Raw genomic sequence first — 19,302 nt, forward strand, 5'->3', positions numbered from 1 at the left:
TTAGCATATCAGTCTAAGTCCAGTGAGGACAGAGAAACCATACAGTAATTGGAATAAGAAAAGTTTAACGTAAAGAATTATTGACTATACCAGAGGATTGGAGAAACAAGGAATTGGCTAGGAATAAGTAAAGATAACTCTAAAGAATACAGGAATAACAGCATCTAGTACCCTCAGGGCTGAAATACAGCAACCAAGTAAGAGTCCTCCCCTATTCTCAACCAAGGCTGAATCCAGACCCTGCACAGCCTTGGCTCACTGGGTGGCAGAGAAGTTGTGCTAGTAGAGCTTGCTGCAGATCTGCTCTCTAGGGTGCCGAGGAAAACTGCTCACATGGAGTTGTCTCACCAGAGCCACACCTCTACAAACAGCCCAGGAGGGGAGCATGCTGGGGGAAACTGCTGGCTACCTGTGCTTCAGGAGCCTGGCACTGGAAAAGCCAGCTTTACTGCAGTAGCTGGGCCTTGGAGAAGATGTGGGTATGTATGCACTTCAGGAGCCAGGAGCTGGGAAATCTGTATGTCCTGCACTGCAGAAACCTGCTGTGTAAGCACAAGGGAACCAGGAAGCAAAACCCTTTCCTCCTGCAATGTCTTTCTAACACCCCCACTGACAAAACATGATTGCCAACTGATAAAGAGAAATATTTAATGGATCCAGATTTATTTTCACAGAGCAGGTAAAAAAGGTGAATTTGGAGCTGTGAGACAATAAACTGATAAGTGGCACACCTAGGGAAGAAAAATGATTTGGAAGAAAGATAATCACTAATAGGAATGTGAGTCAGGAAAAGATCCTGCCAATAACTAAGATGATTCAGGAGAATCATCTAAAGTCAGAAAAGATGAGTCATTGCTTTTAGAAATTGATTATGACTAGATGGGAAGAAGAAATTGTTTTCTCTGAGAAAAGTCTACTTTAGAAAAGCATGGGATAAAGCACTGAAGGAAGAGTTTCTGAGTATGAAATCCAGAGTAGCAAAAAACTTAGAATGGTGACTTATAATATCTGGCATCCCCTAAGATTGCAGCTAATAGAACCAAATTGAACTCTTACTATTCTTTTTTTTTTTTTCTGTTCTATTTTTTCTTACTTTGCTAGTTTGTAATTCAAATTTCCTACACTGTGCAAATGTTGAATTTTTTGGTACTTTACTAGATGAACTGAGAGTATTATGATTTACATTTTTCACTTTGATGGCAGGGTGTAGGGAGGGGACAAATAATTGAGATCATTGCCCTAATGCCTAAAGTGAAACTTTGGAACCTTGGGCAGTGGGATTAGAATAGGATAGCACCTTCCTTGGTGCCTTAAAGGCAATATGTGAGCAGCTGGGTAACGAATGGTTGAATTACCACAGGAAATCTTTAATTTTAGGGTGTTCTTAGAAGTTTCATCACAGACCTCTGTAAACTTTTATATATAACATTCCACTGCTGCTCAAAGATCACTGCTACTTTCATAGGACAATTGTCAACACCAAAATACCAGAGGGCCGATTTGAGAAAATTAGTTTTCTCTGACTCCTGGGTAATGAATTAGACCCTTTTAAGAAATTACATTGGTCTCTTCAGGTAACTAGGGTGTCGTTTAGTAAGTTGGTACTTTAGTCAAACAAAATATATACCTCTTTAGTCAGTACCATGCCTGAAGAGTAATTAGACAGATACTCCATGAATGTGGTTCTGAAAGGTCATATGGCAAGTGTCAGCCTTTTTATGACAACGCTGTACTCTCTTGTAAGTGCCTGAATATGGCCCTTGGGAATGCTAACTAAAACAACAAGGAAAGGTTTATGATGCTAAGTCCTCCACTACAAAAATTTCATCTCTTGTTACAGCCATGCAAATTATTATAGGTCCATTGACAATGGGAAAAATTTACTGAGCTTAAAACAAATCAGACAGTATTAAACGGTATAAAAAGTAAAATGGAAAAAATATGTCAAAAAGCTTTGGGATCACTTACGTTACTAAGCTAACTGTCTTAAAAGTGTATATAGGTCTTATGAATATATTGTATACTAGAAAATTCTTGGTAAGCTCATTGAGTTTCTTGTGTAACCATGTGCAACACAATTGGAATAAACCTACTAAAGCCTTACCTACTTCTTATGTTCAGACTACATGAGAGTTTCTTCATTCTTCTTCATCTATGCAGTTAATGTGTTCCCACTATGTTTTAAGGACAATGGAAAATGCTGACATATGGAGATGTGTAAGAAAATTGTTCTTAAGGAGCCTGTGCAAATGTACTCATTCCTCATTCTTTTCTTTCTGTTTTGGCACCTCTAAAATTATTAAGTGAAAAATATTAATCTAATAATTTATGCAGAAAAGAATAAGTTAAATGTTACATTGCTCACTTTTAGAAAACTAATCTGAGCCTCATGCACACCCACTCCAGTATCTTTATAAAATATCTACTCTTTTCTGCTAGCTCACTCCTCCAGGGTCTTGCATCCCTTTCACTTTAGGGCAAGGATTGGCAAACTTTTCTGTAAAAAGTCAGTAGATATTTTAGGCCTTGTGACTCATACAGTCTTTGTCACAACTACCCAATTCTTCTGCTTTAGGTGAAGGTAGCTATAGATAATACATAAATGACTGACCATAAGTATATTCCAATAAAACTTTATTTGTAGACACTGAAATTTTCATTGCATATCATTTTCATGTATTATGAATATTATTCTTTTAATTTTTCAACTATTTAAAAATGCAAAAAACATCTTTGAGAATTATACAAAAGCAGGCATTAGGCCAAATTTGTCCCATGGGTTGTAGTATGACGACTCCTGGTCTAGTGGCAATGCTGCTTCTTCAAGGGCTGAGTAACCTTCTCTCAATCACAGTCCAAATGAAAACTCTCTAAAGATGGTTCTGTTTGTACAGTTTTCCCATATGACACATTCAAAACTTTAGGGATCATCAGTATGCCCATAATTTTCCATTGGTTGTCCCACTTTATTAGCTGGTCCATTAAAAAATATTTTAAAAATTTACAGGGACTTATTCTACTTTTCATCATAACAAGTATATATAAAATAATGTATGGGGGTTAGAACAGGAAACTAGGATAACAGGAGTATCGGTTCTGTTCTCAGTCAGTTTTTTGACTGGATAAATAACCCGACTGCTTCACATCTCATTTTCTTTGTCTGGAAAGTCAGAATTGTCAGGTGTTGTTACTAAACAGTTATGTTAAATGTTAAAGTACATGGTAGGTGGTGGTGGGTGTGATTACGTTTGTATCTTCCAGAGTTACCACATTTTCAGAAAAAAAAAATGTTTACTTTTTAGTGTCATCACATACAACTGAAAAGATGAATATTTCTGAAGAGGAATAGGGCGGGTGATTTGTTCTGAACATTTTGATGTAGAAAATCTAAACCCAAAGATGACATCAAGCAAACTATAGCACAAAATACACATGTAAAACCTCATGGTTTTCCTATGTGCCTACTATTAACAGGAGAGGTTTGGTTTAGGGGTCTGTAAAAATGTTTTCTTTCTTTAAGTACAACGCTCAGAGCCAAGACATCATCAGCTTCAGGCTCAGTCAGTTCCAGTCGAAAGTGTGAATGTTCAGCAAAAGGATGTTTTTGAAAGGAGACTGAAAACCCACTGTGCCAGATACCTGAAACGTTGTTAGGGTATTCAGTGGAAAATTACATTTCCACATTATAAATAACTGTAGAATATTTTAAGAGATCCAAGACTAGTAACTTCCAAGAGCTGCTTATATTAGTTCCACTGAAATGTGAAATGGAGGAAGGATACCGAGAAAGGCTATAAAGCTGAGTTACTGGATATGATTAATTAAAATAAATAATCTCACTATTAATTAAATTGCCCTTAAAATCCCCAACCACTGAGGCCTGCATAGTTTGCTATCCACCAAATAAAACAAAGGACAAAACAGCGATGGAGAAAAAAGGAGGAAAAGTCCCCAAGGTAACTTCTTAAATTCATTCTAGAATTTTTTATTTGGAAAGCCCCTCTGGTGGTCCATATTTGAAATATGAATTGTTTCTTATTGTCTTCAAAGTTCCAGGAGTTCTCTGTTCTATGAACTTCCTGGGAGGAGGACAATCCCAGAAAAGGTGGCATATCACCCACCATGGTAGTTATGGAATTTTGATCTCACTTTTACCACAGAAATAATCAATTCCCATAACTGCTTCCCCCTCTTTGCAGCCCCCACAGATTTAAAAACAAAAAATGAGCCAGGGATCTCTGTTAGACAGTCGCACAACATGCCCAAAGCATAACTAGCCCCCTAAAAAGAAAAAAAAAAAGGCAGGAAAAAAAGCTATGAGTGTGAGTGCATGTGTATTTATGTGTGAGTGCGTGTCTATTTATGTGTGTCTGCGTGTGGACGTGCAAGAATGTGTGTCCGAGTGCACGTGAGTGGATGTGTAAGGTAGGACAGCAATGGATGCTGTCTCTCTCTTTTGAGGGGAAAGCCTGGCTTCCCTTCCCGGATCGGCCGCCTGTGGGACTCGAGAGACCTGTGCACGCAGGGGACGCGGCGGTGCCCGGGGTTAGAGCTCTCCCCTGTGACCGAAAAGATAATTAAAAATCGCACGCGCGGGAGCCAGCTCAGCTCCTGGCTGCGCTTCCAGTTGGTCCGGTCTGGCTAAATGGGTTTTCGCATCCTGGCGGCGCACTGGCTGGGAGGCCAGTAGGCCGGGCGCGAAGAGTAGGTTGGGGACCAGGTGTCATAGCGGGTGGCGCAGAATCGCTTCTCGGAGTCACCGAGGGTGGCAGTGGCAGGCGGCCGTGGGGGCGGGAGTGGAGCAGCGCGGGGTTCGTGCCTGTGGAGGGATTTGGGGAAGAGGCAGAAACGTGGAGAGAAACGTGGGAAAGGGAAAGACCGACTAGGGAGGCGTGGAGCAGTGCATGGAGGAAGGGCAGATAAAAATAAAGCCCCAAACAGGAAGGATAGAGCAGTATCCCCTGAACTCCATTCTTACCCCCGCAAGAGCGCACACCTGGCTACCCCGCACCCCCACCTCTGCTCCTGCGGTCTGGTAGACCCTCAGTCCCCCGCGCATCTCTTCAGCGGGGCGATCCTGGTCACCGAGTCACATAACCACAGCCCCGCAAGCTCATCTTGTACTCGAAAGGGCTCCAGAGTCCGCGATTGGCACCAGGCCCCCATCTTCCGTGCCCCTCATGCTCTCAGGGCCCTTCCAGGCCCCTTCTAGGGCGCAGACCCGGGCGTGGGCTCAGCGAGTGAGAGCAAAGCTTTAAAACCAGACAGGGAGAGTCGTGGCAGGTCGCTATGAGGGTGAGGGAGGCGTTTGCACTGAGCAATAAAAACACCCAGTAATGGGTATGTGAATTGCTTTAAATAAGATGGGAGGGAGAGATGACCCAACCATCTTTCTTCCTTAATACTTCGAGGAGGAGGCATTCTAATTCTTCATTTATTTCATAAACTCACTTGTTACTGTGTCAGCTACTCCACTAGAAATCTTTGAAACTTTGGCAACTGAAGATTTTTTTCGCAAACACGTTTTCAAGCTTTGGAAGGCTTTAAAGAGTTTGGTAATAAGCAAGAAACGTAGTAGTACACAACGCCGAGGGTAAAACGGCCCTGTGCCCCCTTCTTGGGGTGTAATAGCCTCAAGCGGATTTCCCGGCTTCTGCGGGCGCAGCACATTGTTTTATTTGTTTTGAAGGCTCAGAGTTTGAGGCTGGTCGTAGACACCCACGTGCTCTGACTCTCATCAGCGTAATGATCGCCTTAGCCAAAGTCGTGTCTATATAAACCACAAAAACCTAATCATTAGAAATCCCAGCCTCCAAAAACCACATTTTAGGTAAAAAGTGCCGCTTTTTTTCCGCGCTCCTTCATCCTCTCGACCGCAACTTTTTGGGGGATCCAAAGTCGCTTTTTAAACCCACACTAGGAAATAAATACATAAATAAACAGCCACGGAAGCATTTTGAATTTTTTAGTTCGTATTTTAATTTTTTCCCGTGAGCGTTGGGGAAGACAGACACGAAACTTAGTCTTAGATGTAGGATAGACTTAATAAAAGATTTAAATTCATGGAAAAAGGCTGGTGCTTTTCCCCAGCAAAGGTTTTGCAACTATTTTAATCACCAAGCTGACAGTTTTTCAGTCCTTAAAACAAAAACAAACCAACAACAACAAAAAAAAACCTCATTCTTGTTCTCTAGGAATGACAAGATTGAATATATAAGAAAAAAGAAATGTCCAGCTATGCACTTGAGTTCCTAAAAACTACTTTGACTAGTTCTCCCCCCACCCCCCTCATTGTTTTGTGTCATTAAAACAAAAAACACCCAAACCCTGCAAAATCTTTTTCCCCTGGGAGTCGCTCAGACAGAGGTGGGGGGTGGAGGTGGGAGGGTGAAGAGTGCTGAGAAGTCAGCACAGACGCTCAAGAATTTTCCTTCCTCCTCTCCTGAAGTTACAACGAAAAATAGCGACAGTCAGATCAGCCGGGGGCTCTCTGGTGTCTCGGCTTCAATCTCTTCCGACAAAGAGGGGGTTCCTTGTCCTAGGGGTGGGGAGAACAAGAGGACGCGACCAGGCGAGACTGCCCCTAGACTAGGGCCGCCTTTCGGCTTCGGAAGCTGCACAAGGCGCGCGGGGGGCTCCTTCTCGCGGCCGGCTGGCGGCGGCAGCGGCTGCGATTCGCAGGCTCGAGATCCGTTGCCCCGAGATCCGCTGCCCACGACTTACCTCTTGGCACCTTGAAGCGCGAGAGACAGGGGAGCTTTGCAAATTGTAGGAGGGAGTAGATGCAAGGAGGTGGCGGAGAGAGGGCGAGAAGAAAAGAAGGGAAAGGAAGGAGCCTAGCCGGGGAGCCGGGCTGGCAGCCGCCGCGGGAGGAATCTCAGCTTGCAGCCGGCGCGGGGGGAGCGGCGGCCGCCGCGGAGGCGGCGGCGCGGGAGGGCGGAGGCGCGGCCGCCTGCAGCTGGGTAGCAGCGCGCGGCGCGGCGCGGCACGGCGGTGGCGGGCAGAGCGCGGCAATGCCGGCCCCGGGGCTGGACTGCTGAACCCACACCGCTTCACCACCGGACTCGAACTGGGAGGGGGCGCCAGCGCACCCAGGACGCGGTGCCCCAAGGGACCCCACTCCAAGCTGCAAACTCAAGTCCCCCGCCTCCCCGGGCCAAACACACTCCCGCGCCCGTTCGCAGCTGCCACCCCGGGTGTTCCAAAGGCTCCGGCAAAGATCTGCGCCTCCCGGGTCTCCCTACCGGCCAGCCCGTCTGCGCCGCATCGCCAGACTCTCTTGGCCCATCAGACTCCGCCCGGCAGTCGGCCTCATCAAACTTGATTTCTCACCTCCTCAGCCCCATCACCTTCATCCTCTTTCCCCCCGTCTCGCCTTCACCCCCCCAATTTCCTCCTTGCCCCTCATTTCCACCCTCCTCCCCCTCCCCCGGCCACTTCGCTAACTTGTGGCTGTTGTGATGCGTATTCCCGTAGATCCGAGCACCAGCCGGCGCTTCAGCCCCCCCTCCAGCAGCCTGCAGCCCGGCAAAATGAGCGACGTGAGCCCGGTGGTGGCTGCGCAACAGCAGCAGCAACAGCAGCAGCAGCAGCAACAGCAGCAGCAGCAGCAGCAGCAACAGCAGCAGCAGCAGGAGGCGGCGGCGGCGGCGGCGGCGGCGGCGGCGGCGGCGGCAGCTGCAGTGCCCCGGTTGCGGCCGCCACACGACAACCGCACCATGGTGGAGATCATCGCCGACCACCCGGCCGAACTCGTCCGCACCGACAGCCCCAACTTCCTGTGCTCGGTACTGCCCTCGCACTGGCGCTGCAACAAGACCCTGCCCGTGGCCTTCAAGGTAAGAGTCTACACCGCCCCCCGCCCCCGGCCCGGAGCCGCGGAACCTGCCCGCCGGTGTCTTCCTGCCCACGGGGCTGGGCCCCGGACGTTCTCCAAGACCTCCTGCCTTGGCGGCTCTAACCCCAGAAACCCCCGGCTGGGCCTCTCCCTCCGGATGCCCTGGCGGGCTCGAGGCTCAGTCCCTCCGCGCAAATCCCTCCTTCTCCCACCTGTGCCCGCTGCCACCCCGACTTCAGCCCTCGTCCCCCTGACCCGTTCATCACTCCTCTTGCCTCCTGCCCGGCCTCGGTTCTCACCCACTCCTTCGCTCCGTCTCCCTTTCCCCCAGGATCCCCAAGGTGCCCACTCTTGCACTGCGAGCGGACTTGCTCCACCCCGCCCCTTTCCCGGGGGCGAGGATCCCCGACACTGTCCCCCGGGGCTCCCGCTTCCTCCTCCTTGGTCATCCCGGCCTGGCCTCATTGCAGGCTGCCCGCGTCGCCTCTCTTTGGGGCTCCGCGCGCTCCCACCCGCTTCCCTCCCAGCCAAAAGCCCCTCCTTAGGTCTCGGCGTCCCCTTCCCTGACCCGCAGAGTTCAGCGGTCCTGGTCCCTCCCGGGCTCCCGGATCGGGATTCACTGGGTGCCGGCGCCGGGCATTAGTGCCCAGGGCTGGGCGTGGGGTGCTGACTGAGGCGCGCGGGCTGCACTACCCGTGCCTGGGAGGGTCCCGGACAAGACTAGGGTCTCCAGAGGAGGGGGTGTCAGGACGGGGGCGTTTGCTCTGTTCGCTGACCCGCGCCAGATCCCGTTACCGGGAGGAAGGCGGGGCCGCCTGGGCGTCCGCGAGCCCCGAAGCGGGGGCGTTCAGGGGGCCTGGGCGCTGAACCCTCGAGTGCTGGGAGGTGCTGGCCAGGGGAGGGGGCGGGAGCTCAGGCCGCTTCTTCCAGCCGAGACCGAGCTATGCGCCTCGCCCCGCCAGGGAGGGATGAGGGAAACCTGTGAAACAACTTGAGTTCGCCCAATTTGAAAACGGAGGTGAAATTTTGTATTTTTGCTTTAGTATAATTTTTAAAGGACTTAAATCTAAAAAAGGTCCCTCCTGCTTCTGAAAGGTGGTGAGAGGCTCCTGCCGGTGGTCTGAGCACAGAGTGAGTTCGAAGGCTTGAGAGCGGCCTCTGCGCGCCCCGCGGACTCTTGTGCCTGCCCGGCCCGTTAGTTTGAGGGCGGGTGGCAGCCGCGGGAGTCGCAGGCAGGTGCTCCACAGGTTGAGGGTTTAGGATCTGGAGCCTCTCACAGTAGCCCGATGGGTCTCCGTAACTCGATCCGGATTTCCCGGGGCAGTCCTCTCCAGTGGGGGAGACGCGGAGTCCCCAGGGCCCAGCGCATACTGGGTTGATGGGGAAATGGGTTCCCGGGCTGTCCACACTCGCAAGACGCCAGGGATGCAGGGGGTGGTAAGCCAGATGTGGAGATGAGCACTCTCACAAAGGTGCTTTGGGCCCTTTCTACCTCTGAACTTGAGTAGGTGGGCCTTGGTCCCCTGGGTTCTGAGGTCTGTGGAGAGCAGGGCAAGCAAGGCCTCGGGGGAGGTTAAAAAAAAAGTTGGGGGAGGAATCATGCCAGTTTCTCCACTGGGGACCCGGTGGCCAAACTCCCACGGGCCACTGACAGTTCCCAGTTGTTGATAATTCTCACCCCACGCACCAATTCAGATTCCGTGTGTGGGTGGGATGGAAAGAAAGAGGAGTCCAGGTCAATTAGAGCTGGTAATCTCGCTAGGTCTTATATCAGAACAGAAATCAGAATGAATTGTTATGGAAAGGGGATGTTGCTTTCTGGGGCAAGTTTCATTTTGCAGTTGGCTCAAGAAATTTTTTTTTTTAACCGTCACATTTCTCCTTTTATAAACCACCCATTTTGTAGGTTAATGTTTGCTTCCTTGAAGTAGGAAAAGCTCAGAATACATGTGAATTGTATAAATTTAAATTTCCATACAATATGTATCTTTTACAATGTCCATCGTCCAAGGGCACAGAATTTTTAAATTAGTCTTATATGAGAATGGAAATTTGTTTCCACCAATGCCCCTTCAATCCCCCAAACCAAAAGCCCCACAAAACCCCAAACCTGGATGAAAACAGCAAAAAATACAAATACAAATTAGTAGATCAGAATATGTGAAAATATGAGAACAGATGCTTACATTTTTAAAGACATTTAGATGCTTGATATTCCATATACCATTCTGCTAAACATATTTAAGGTCTATCTTGAACTGTTGCATTTATGCTACTAAATTGATTTGAACATGAGCATTTTGGATGGAAAGGATGCTTTTTGCACTTTAGCTTGAGCTAGTCTCAGATATTTTGGCTGTCATCTAAGATTTTTCACTACCACCCTTTAAAAATTATTTTGAAAATGAATTTTGTTATTTGTTATTAATCAACTTGTTAATTACAGAGTACATTTTTGTTATCTTAAGCAGGATACAGACCATAGGTAACAAGACCATATTAAAACAGATATTTTAATTGATATCAATTGAATAATGAATTGAGTTAACCTAAAACCTCACTGTCAATGTCTTTCTGTTACCATACCTGTGTTAAACAGAATTCAAAAAGTGGGTGATAGCTAAGATCTACGCAGTATAGAAAATACTCGGTTGAAAAAAAAAATGTGTGGATGTTTGGAACACTAGACTTTCTACACTCTTACAATATAATCAAATACATCTGCAATGAAGAAATAATATGAAGAAGTATCCGTTTTAAAAGTGGTGACAGCAATTTGGCCATGATATTTAGAGCTATGTAAAAAATAAATTATAGTGGTTGTCAGGTAGATAGCAGATAGGTAAATGGGTTTAAACACACACACACACACACACACACACACAACTTATTTGTTGTGAAGTCTGGTATTCAAATTAATACAATATTTATTGAGCCCATATTTTGTATCTGTCACACTGAGCTTGACACCGCAGAGAATCAGAAATGAATTCAATAGACTGTTTTGAAATGTCAATTTAAACTAGTGTTTAAACACGATATTGGCAATCTATTTCATTAAGAATGTGTTAGCGTTGTTCATCTACTCTTGTTTCGAGATGATATAAAATTTATTTATTTTTACATGTAAAAATGCAAAAACAACTAGTATACTTTATATAAAGTTGTTTATTAACATTGTATTTTTAACAAAGTTCTGCAGTTTTGAAATGTTCGGTCCCCCCAGGTGTCAAGGAAACGGAAATAAATATTTTTAACATTTTCAGGTGTATCTCACTGAAACCTTAAAATAGTTAAGGCATACTATCAGAGGATCCCAGACCCTTTCTATCCTAGATAATTCTAGTGACAAAGAAGTAATTTGCAAATTCAACTTATTAGCTGATGGTCAGGTAATTGTGGAGAGAGCATGTCAACCTCGCATCCAGTAGCACCCTTTTAGTTAGGGGTCCGTCAGCATTTCCACTGTGAACCTGGTGTTCAGGGTTCATAACTTAGTTGCCTTAAATAGCTTCAAGCTGAAACACTACGCAGAAATTTTAAGTCCAGATGTATATTTTAAAACTAAAAGTAGTTCAAGCCTATTCTGCTGTTTTAAGTTAGAGGACGCTGGACTATATATATTTATCAGTATCATATGTTTTTCTGGCAGTGTTAAAGAAAGAAAACACATTTTTAGATACATAATCTAGCACTCATAGTTAATTCTGTATCTTTAATAATACCTTTCAGTGCTTGTCAAAAGGAGGGGTTTCAAAATGACGGAGCAATTTCTGTTTGAAAATAATTTTTCGGCATCACTAACCATTTTTCTGTCTTCGAAAACAAATATGCAACTAATAAATACTTGATACCAGAGAGTAGTATTTTTCTTACATACTTAATGATCAGATTTTATGTTTATAGTTTTTGAATCTCATTGTATCTAAACAAGGGAAATAGGTTATTAAGCCTGTTAAATCTTATTAACCTTAATATAAATTATTATGCAAAATTATGTAAATCACAATAGATTTCAAGTTGTATGAAGACACACATTTTTGTGTTATGCCTTTGAATTCAAGAAAACTTATTTAAACTTAAATATTTTGGGACTGAATATATACAACTTCCAAGTAAGGCAGTTGGAACAAAGAATTTCAGGTGGAAAATAAATACTTATAAAATTTTTAAGAAAACTTCCATTAAATAATTGAAAATAGGTATGGTAGATATCTTTCATTCTTTTTTCCTCTTTGGCATTATTGCTTGTATCCTTTCAAAATTCCAGAATATCTATTGTTAAATGATCTAAACCACCATGATACATGGCCCACAAATTTCTGCTTTAAATTGAAATAATTTTTATCAAAATTTCTCTTTGACATATATATTTTTAAAATTATGAAATGATATATTGTGTTTTTTCTCTAGAATTCAATGGGCTTTTCCTAAGTTCTAGGATAAATTCAAAAAATTAACTGTAGTATTTGTTGAAATGTTTTGATACTGTATTTGAAGTTATCTTTAAATAATTACGATAGGAATAACATTTTTGCTTTTTGCAATTAGACTCCTCTTTTATTGCAAAGAAAGATTTGATCAGATTTTATCTTGAAAAATAATTATATTTATTATACCACAAGTACAATGTCCCAAATTATGTTGGCCTATAAGAGTAATGGATTAGTTAGGACTAGATTTCTGTCCATGAAAATGTCCTGGGAAATTTTAATTTCTATATAAAAAGATGAGAAACTGTTTTAAGGGTTTGAGTTAATTATCCGTTCCTCTTCTTTTAGTGATTCACAGATTTAGTCATAAGGAGTCTCATACAACATTTCAATAGCATTACTACAGTTAAATATCCTTTTACTTTATTTTGTGCAAGCCACATACCATGTGATTTAAATGCTAGTTATGGTGAGGTGCGCTAAATAAAGGAACGTCTTTCTCTATTCTGAAATGTCAGGACAGAAAATTACTTCTCTTTTTCTCATGAAGTTTCTTGAATTTGTAGATTTTATATTTTAAAAACACCTAGAAATGTACTTGTTAAGATTTCATCACAAATTATTCTTTGCAGAGCAGTACTTTTGTGTTGGGTAGAATGGAAGCAAATTTTAATTTGTGCTTATTCCTAACTAGTTAAAGAGCGAGTTTTGACTTAGTTTTGACTGTGCTTTACCCCTTCAAATGTTTTTCCATTGCTTGGTTTTGGTACAGATGAAATGTGTAAAAATTTCTTGATTCTTTTGGTTTTCTTTTAGATAAACACAGTTGAGAATCTCCAAGGGAAACTTTTTAGCTTCAGAGATCTACTTAAAGAAAAAAAACCTCTCAAACATATAATTATACTTCTGATTGATATAAAGTCAAATACAGTACTTCCCTCAACTCCCAGCCTTTTTTCCCCCTCAGAAAAACATCGGGCAATCTGATTTGGTAGAGTGAATAGCAGAAAAAACTCAATATATTTAGCCATTAAACTAGAGTTCAGCCTTAACAGGAAAGATTGTCACTACATTGCATTAGCAATTTTTTTTCAGGCCTTGCTCTAAGCCTCATAGAAGGCTCACACAGCTTGTGATTATTTATTTGTTTTGTAAAATGTGATATGTAAAACACATCAATATTGAATATGGTCATTATTATGCTGCTTAAGCACAGTAAAATGGATTTATGTATTTCACTCTTAGGGATCTTTTCTTTCATATTTTCCCATATTGAATCAATTTTCCATTTCTTCTAACTAAAAAAAAATCCATTACGTTAAAAATATGCAGTAAAATAATAATGTCCCAGAGCTCTCGAAAACCTTTATATTGGGGCAGATTGCTTTATTTTTTTTCGGAAATGTAGCCAGACTTGAGTGAAATCTACCAGCAGTCATCCTGTATCTCTCAACAACACCAAAGAACATCTCAGAACATGAAGAGAGGAAGTACATATTCAGTTGAACCCTTTAAGGATGCTTATAAGTAAAAGCCTATGTTTAACAGACAGCAGATTTGGAACAGAACACTGTGTTACCCTCCTCATCTTACAAAAAGCACATCATTATAATTACACTCTATACTTATATAGTATCTTCTACATTTTGCAGACTTTCCAATTCATATTGGAAAACTGTGGCTCCTGGAGATGAAGTTACTTGTGTGAGGTCACAGCAGATATGTAGCAGAAGTGGGGAAAAAGTGGAGCCTCTTGATTTTAGTATATTCATTCTCTTCTAAACAGTACAACTTTTCTCCTGCCTTTATTAATATGCTTACTGGGTCCATATTTACTTTGACATAGAAAGCCACACAGCAGGTGTTAAAATACAATATGCTGAGTGTACAAAATGTCAAACATTCAGATGAATCCTGGCAAATGTAGTCAATTATTGCAGTATTTTCAAATGTTCACATTTTTGGCATGGTGAATTTGAAAATTTGAAAAGCACATTGCCTCCACCAGGAGTACAGCATTACCTGTATTCGGTAACCGCTTGAGGTACGAGTTGAAGAATGCAGGGAGGAAGTCTTGTTTTCAAGGGATTTTACTTTTGACCCAGGAGACTTCTCATATTGAGAATAACTATAGACTTCAGGGAAAGGGGAGGCAGCATGGTTCCCTCTCCTCTGGGATGAAAACAATATCAGAAAATGAGCTGGGAGCAAGGGCACATTGCTGTTAGCAAGGGATGCTGACTCATCATTAACTGACCCTCTCAGAGTTTTAGCGGGTAGCCCCACAGACTTCTGTCTCTGCGAAGTGGGGCTTTTTATGGAGCTCTTTCATTTATTTCAAAAATATTTATCTGGCTGGGTTCAGTGGCTCACGCTTGTAATCCCAGTACTTTGGGAGGCTGAGGCGGGCGGATCACCTGAGGTCAGGGGTTCAAGACCAGCCTGGCCAACATGGTGAAACCCCTTCTCTACTAAACATACAAAAATAAGCCGGGTGTGGTGGTGCATGCCTGTAATCCCAGCTACTCAGGAGGCTGAGGCAGGAGAATCACTTGAACTTGGGAGGTGGAGGTTGCAGTGAGCCAAGATCATGCCACTGTACTCTAACCTGGGTGATAGAGTGAGACTCCATCTCAAAAAAAAAAAAAATTAATCAAACATTTACCATGTGCTGGACACTTTTGGGAGCAGGTAGATAAGTGGTGAACAAGACAGATGAGATAGAGGCCCTTCTCTCGTGTAGTTTCCAAACTCATATAATCTGGACTCCTAGGAGCGAGTCCCTCAGCTTTGGGCTGGTGTATTTAAAGTAGTCATAGACCATTAATATTAATATATATACATTGAAATGAAGATCACTTGAGTACAGTGGGATGCTGGGGAAAGTTGGCCTGTAATTTAAGGAAGGCTTTATTGATTTTGAGCTGAATAACACAGTACTGAATAGAAGGAATGGAACTGAGAAACAGCCTAAGAGAAAAGGAAGGGTGACAAAAATATTGACAAGTTTTTTGTTTGACTGTTTTCCTGGCTGGAGGAGAGGACATAGTGAAGGGGTGTTGTAGGAAATTCAGCCCTAAGATGTAGGTATAGTGTATATTATCACACTATAAGAAATCTACTTTAATATGCCAATTGTATTGGGAACAATGGAATTAAATGCTTAGGTTTATCTTATGGAAATCTTGACAAAGGAGGGAGTAGCACTAGAAGTAGAAAGAGATAAGTGGGATATTTACCAGACAGGCAAGCACACAGGGGTGTTATTGTCAGAGAGTTGTGGGCTACTTTAGCTGGGGTCATTGCTGAATTACTATGAGGGCATCTGGAAATGGAATGAGGAAGACATGGAAATAATCTGAATATAGAGTCCTGGAAGTTCATTGAGACAAGGGATTGTTACCAAGGGGCAGGATCTTGGCAGTGGATTAGGAGGAGTATGTTTCATATATGACAGTGAAGGATCTGCACCAGCATCCCCTTACCGGGCTCTGTGTTAATAGAGGCACACATTTGCAAGTTAGCTGACCCAGGTTAAAGTGTGATCTCTAGTCTTGGAGCAGAGAAAATGTTGGTTATTTCCAAAGATGGATTAATCAAGAATAATTAATCTTTTCTTGATTGAGTTAATTTGCTTCAGATTGACTGTTGACGATTAAGTAGTCAAGTATGTCATGCCAGGATGGCAGATGGGACAAGACATAATAGAAATGAGGCTAAGGGTATACATATATTTTTTTATTTATCATCAGTTATTTTCATCTTCAGTTTCATGATGACTTTGGATATCCCACTGGATCCCACTGCAGAGTGGGTTTTCAGTAATTATACTGTTATTAAAAGCTGAAGTACTAGCCCAAAGTAAGGAGATAAAACATAGACCACACCATATCTAGGCTCTATGTAGTCAGGAGCCCCAGGGTTTCACTTAAAAATCTTCTCCCATAGAGTTGACTAGACTTGATATTTTTTTAGACTGTGATGGGCTAAGACCACACCTCAGGGCTCTCCCTGAGAGGAAGCCTGCAGACAGGTGGTGCCTGGATCTGTATGATGCAATCTGCAGACGGGGCATCCTCCTTCCTTCTGTGGCATAATTCCTATGGACAACTTAACATGGGGATTTAATAAAAATGTACATATTTCCTGTGAAGAATCCAACAACAAATGAAGGACGTTTTTGCCTGCCTTTGAAATGGGTGGGCCCTGAAACATTGGTCTGTTTGAAGTGGCATCACAACCCATACACAGATGCTTCATTCCTGTCGGCCATTACTGGACTGGACTAGAACACTAAGTCCTGATAAGACACATCATTTGCAATGAGAATATATTCTGTTTGTAAGCCTTTCTGATGTGCCATTATTGCTGCTGTGTTTCCTGTTTTATGTAGGTGGTAGCACTTGGAGAGGTACCAGATGGGACTGTGGTTACTGTCATGGCGGGTAACGATGAAAATTATTCTGCTGAGCTCCGGAATGCCTCTGCTGTTATGAAAAACCAAGTAGCAAGGTTCAACGATCTGAGATTTGTGGGCCGGAGTGGACGAGGTAGGTCTCTGACTTTTGATACTGATAATGGAATAAGCACATTAGGCTCCTTTGATGAAATGTATACTAGTCTGTATACAAATCAGCACCTTCTTTTTCTGAATAGAATTACTGAAGATTTGATTTAAATACATCCAGATGAAGCTGAGTGTTTTTCTGAGTACTCAGGCCTTTTTCATTTATTTTATGATATTGAAAATTCAAACAATGTTTTCAGAAAAACTAGCTCCTAATTTCACTGGGTGTGAGTATATAAGGTAGAGAAAAGAACAGTTGGAGGATCAACTTCTGAATTATGAGGAGTCAAATAACTGAGTAAATTGAATGGTAAAGGGGAAAGAAAAATGGATATGTTGGATCAATTTCCTGATAATATCAATTTTGGTCTAAGTTGCAAGGACAGCTGGCATAATGCTCTTCACTTATCACAGGTTACCTCTATATGATTTAATTTACTTTCATAATAAGAATTTATTAAAAATCTTTTTTTAACATAAGGCTTTTCATTTGAATAAGTGAATAATGTATTACTTATGTTAGAATGACTATGTAAAGTTGCCTAGACAGATGAATGATTAGTACTCTAATATTAATAGTTACATACTACGTAAGGATTCCCACCATCTGAATCCACATTCAAAAATTAGAAATCCTTAAATAGAAAATTATCCCTTTTAGGGTTTTTGTAACTGTTTGATAAATGAGGTTAATTTTTTTTAAAAAAGTCTTTAAGGAGACCAATATTTTGGCTTTTATTTACTTATTCTACCGAAAGACTTTTACTGGTTACTCACCTATTAGAAGCATTATGCTTATTTATTTACTTAACTGAATCTAATATTTCCATTTTAAGTATTTTGATAAGAAGAAAGAAAATAGACCACTTTAGGGCTGAGGTGAAATAAAGCCTTATGGAATCATTGCAACCCAGGTTTGACTAGGAAATGAGAAGCACCACTTTTTAAACCATGTCTAATAATTGCTCTTTAGTTTGGATCAGATGTCAAATTATTACCATTGTAAAAACTTGATAAGGGAAATTCAAGCAAGGCTGTTTCCGATGAGTAGTTTTAGTTTACTTTCTAGGAACAGGGCCAAGAAGTTGTACTTTTTAACTTAAAAAAAAAAATGATTCATGCTAATGAGATACTGTCACTGACAGGTTGTTTGAAATAAAATGAGGCTCACAGCCTCTGGTAGAATCAAAACTAAGGGGGTTATCTCTGCATCACGTTTAGTTCACTTTCATTAAAAGAGGAAAAAAGACACATCCTATATCACTACTGATTGATTAGGTTTGGAGCATGTGTGTGTGTATTCATTCTTCCTTTTTCTCATTTACTTATGTAGGTCCACTATGCAATTAAAGTTTGTCTTTTTTTTTCTAGTAAGAATCAAGAAAAATGTGAACATGATGATTTACCTGTATGCTCTGAATTGCATCTTTCTTCTTATGTAATAATACTTTGTTTTTAACTAGAGTAATCAATTTTAGTTTTTAAAGGATTGGGTGCCATGCTTAATTTTACCTTACAGTTTCAAGTTAGTGTTTTCATTTATCTTACTTTTGTGTTATATAGATGCTACATAACTTTTTTCTGATCAATTTAAGTAGAAACTATGGCAAAGTGATAGTGTACTTTGTAAACCCTCAACATATTTATTTAAGAAACTTCAAAGAGAAACAAAGGGTGTGCACTGTTTTACTATATTGGCTTTCTGAGTTTTGGCTGGTTTCCCAAATAGCAATTTTTATATTTAAAAAAAAAGACAGACTTAACTGCTTGCAGACTTTTCACGCATGGAAGATGAAGAAAGCTTCTTTTGATGAAGTGTAATTATGTCCAAACAGAGCTGACCCCCTCCCCCTATATTTCTTATGATCTTAACTGAAGAAAGTAGGATTTTTCCTTTGAAGCAGCCGGGACTTGGTGGAGGATCTGAAATGCTACAGTCTGCTGCCAGAGGCAGGATGGAGAAATTGGTCCAGACTTGTCTTCAAGACTTAGATGGGGGGTAGGGGGAGTGGGTGGAGAGAGAAAGAAAAATTGATTTATCACTAATAATAGATCTTTATATCACTGCATTAACATTATATGAAAGGAAACAGTAATATCAAGCTGAGATGAAGAGGAAAAAAAGGACAGAGAACACTGATAACAGATCACACTCTGAAAAAAAAAAATGGGTTAGTTTTTCAGTGGCAGGAAACCCTTTAACCTGCCTTTGTACCTGACCTGCTTTATAACAGACTCTTCCAGCTTCCTCTTTGATTTTCACACTTCTACATTTCTCTTAAGTTATTAAGTCTGGATCAACATGCTGCTACCATTGTATTTTCTTTCCCAGCTTTAAATATTTCTATTTTCAGTAGTGTTATAAAAAAACACCAAGTTCCTCAAATATTACACTTTTTTTTTCTTTCCACTGGTAGAAACATAAACTCTCAGAAATTGAAAAACAATCTTAGATTATAAAGGAG

The 19,302-nt window shown here is 42.0% G+C and overlaps 1 protein-coding gene and 1 long non-coding RNA gene across 6 annotated transcripts in view; one reads left to right on the forward strand and one right to left on the reverse strand.

Moving 5' to 3' along the window:
* Positions 1 to 19,302, forward strand: part of RUNX2 (RUNX family transcription factor 2) — a 220,738-nt gene that overhangs the window by 84,704 nt on the left and 116,732 nt on the right. For 4 of the 5 annotated variants that reach the window (XM_050788257.1, XM_050788256.1, XM_050788259.1 and 1 more), the window contains 2 exons: positions 7,477 to 7,838; positions 16,664 to 16,820. In XM_050788257.1, coding sequence (XP_050644214.1) covers positions 7,477 to 7,838; positions 16,664 to 16,820 — 519 coding nt within the window. Of the gene's footprint in view, positions 1 to 7,460; positions 7,839 to 16,663; positions 16,821 to 19,302 lie in introns of those variants that run through there. The other variant, XM_050788260.1, reaches the window with a different exon arrangement.
* Positions 5,955 to 6,876, reverse strand: LOC126953014 (uncharacterized). The gene is made up of 2 exons (XR_007725106.1): positions 6,724 to 6,876; positions 5,955 to 6,538 (listed from the first exon to the last, which is right to left on the reverse strand). It is a non-coding gene; the product is annotated as an uncharacterized LOC126953014 (long non-coding RNA).

This window comes from Macaca thibetana, chromosome 4, assembly GCF_024542745.1.
Source record: "Macaca thibetana thibetana isolate TM-01 chromosome 4, ASM2454274v1, whole genome shotgun sequence".
In the NCBI taxonomy this organism is placed as follows: domain Eukaryota; kingdom Metazoa; phylum Chordata; class Mammalia; order Primates; family Cercopithecidae; genus Macaca; species Macaca thibetana.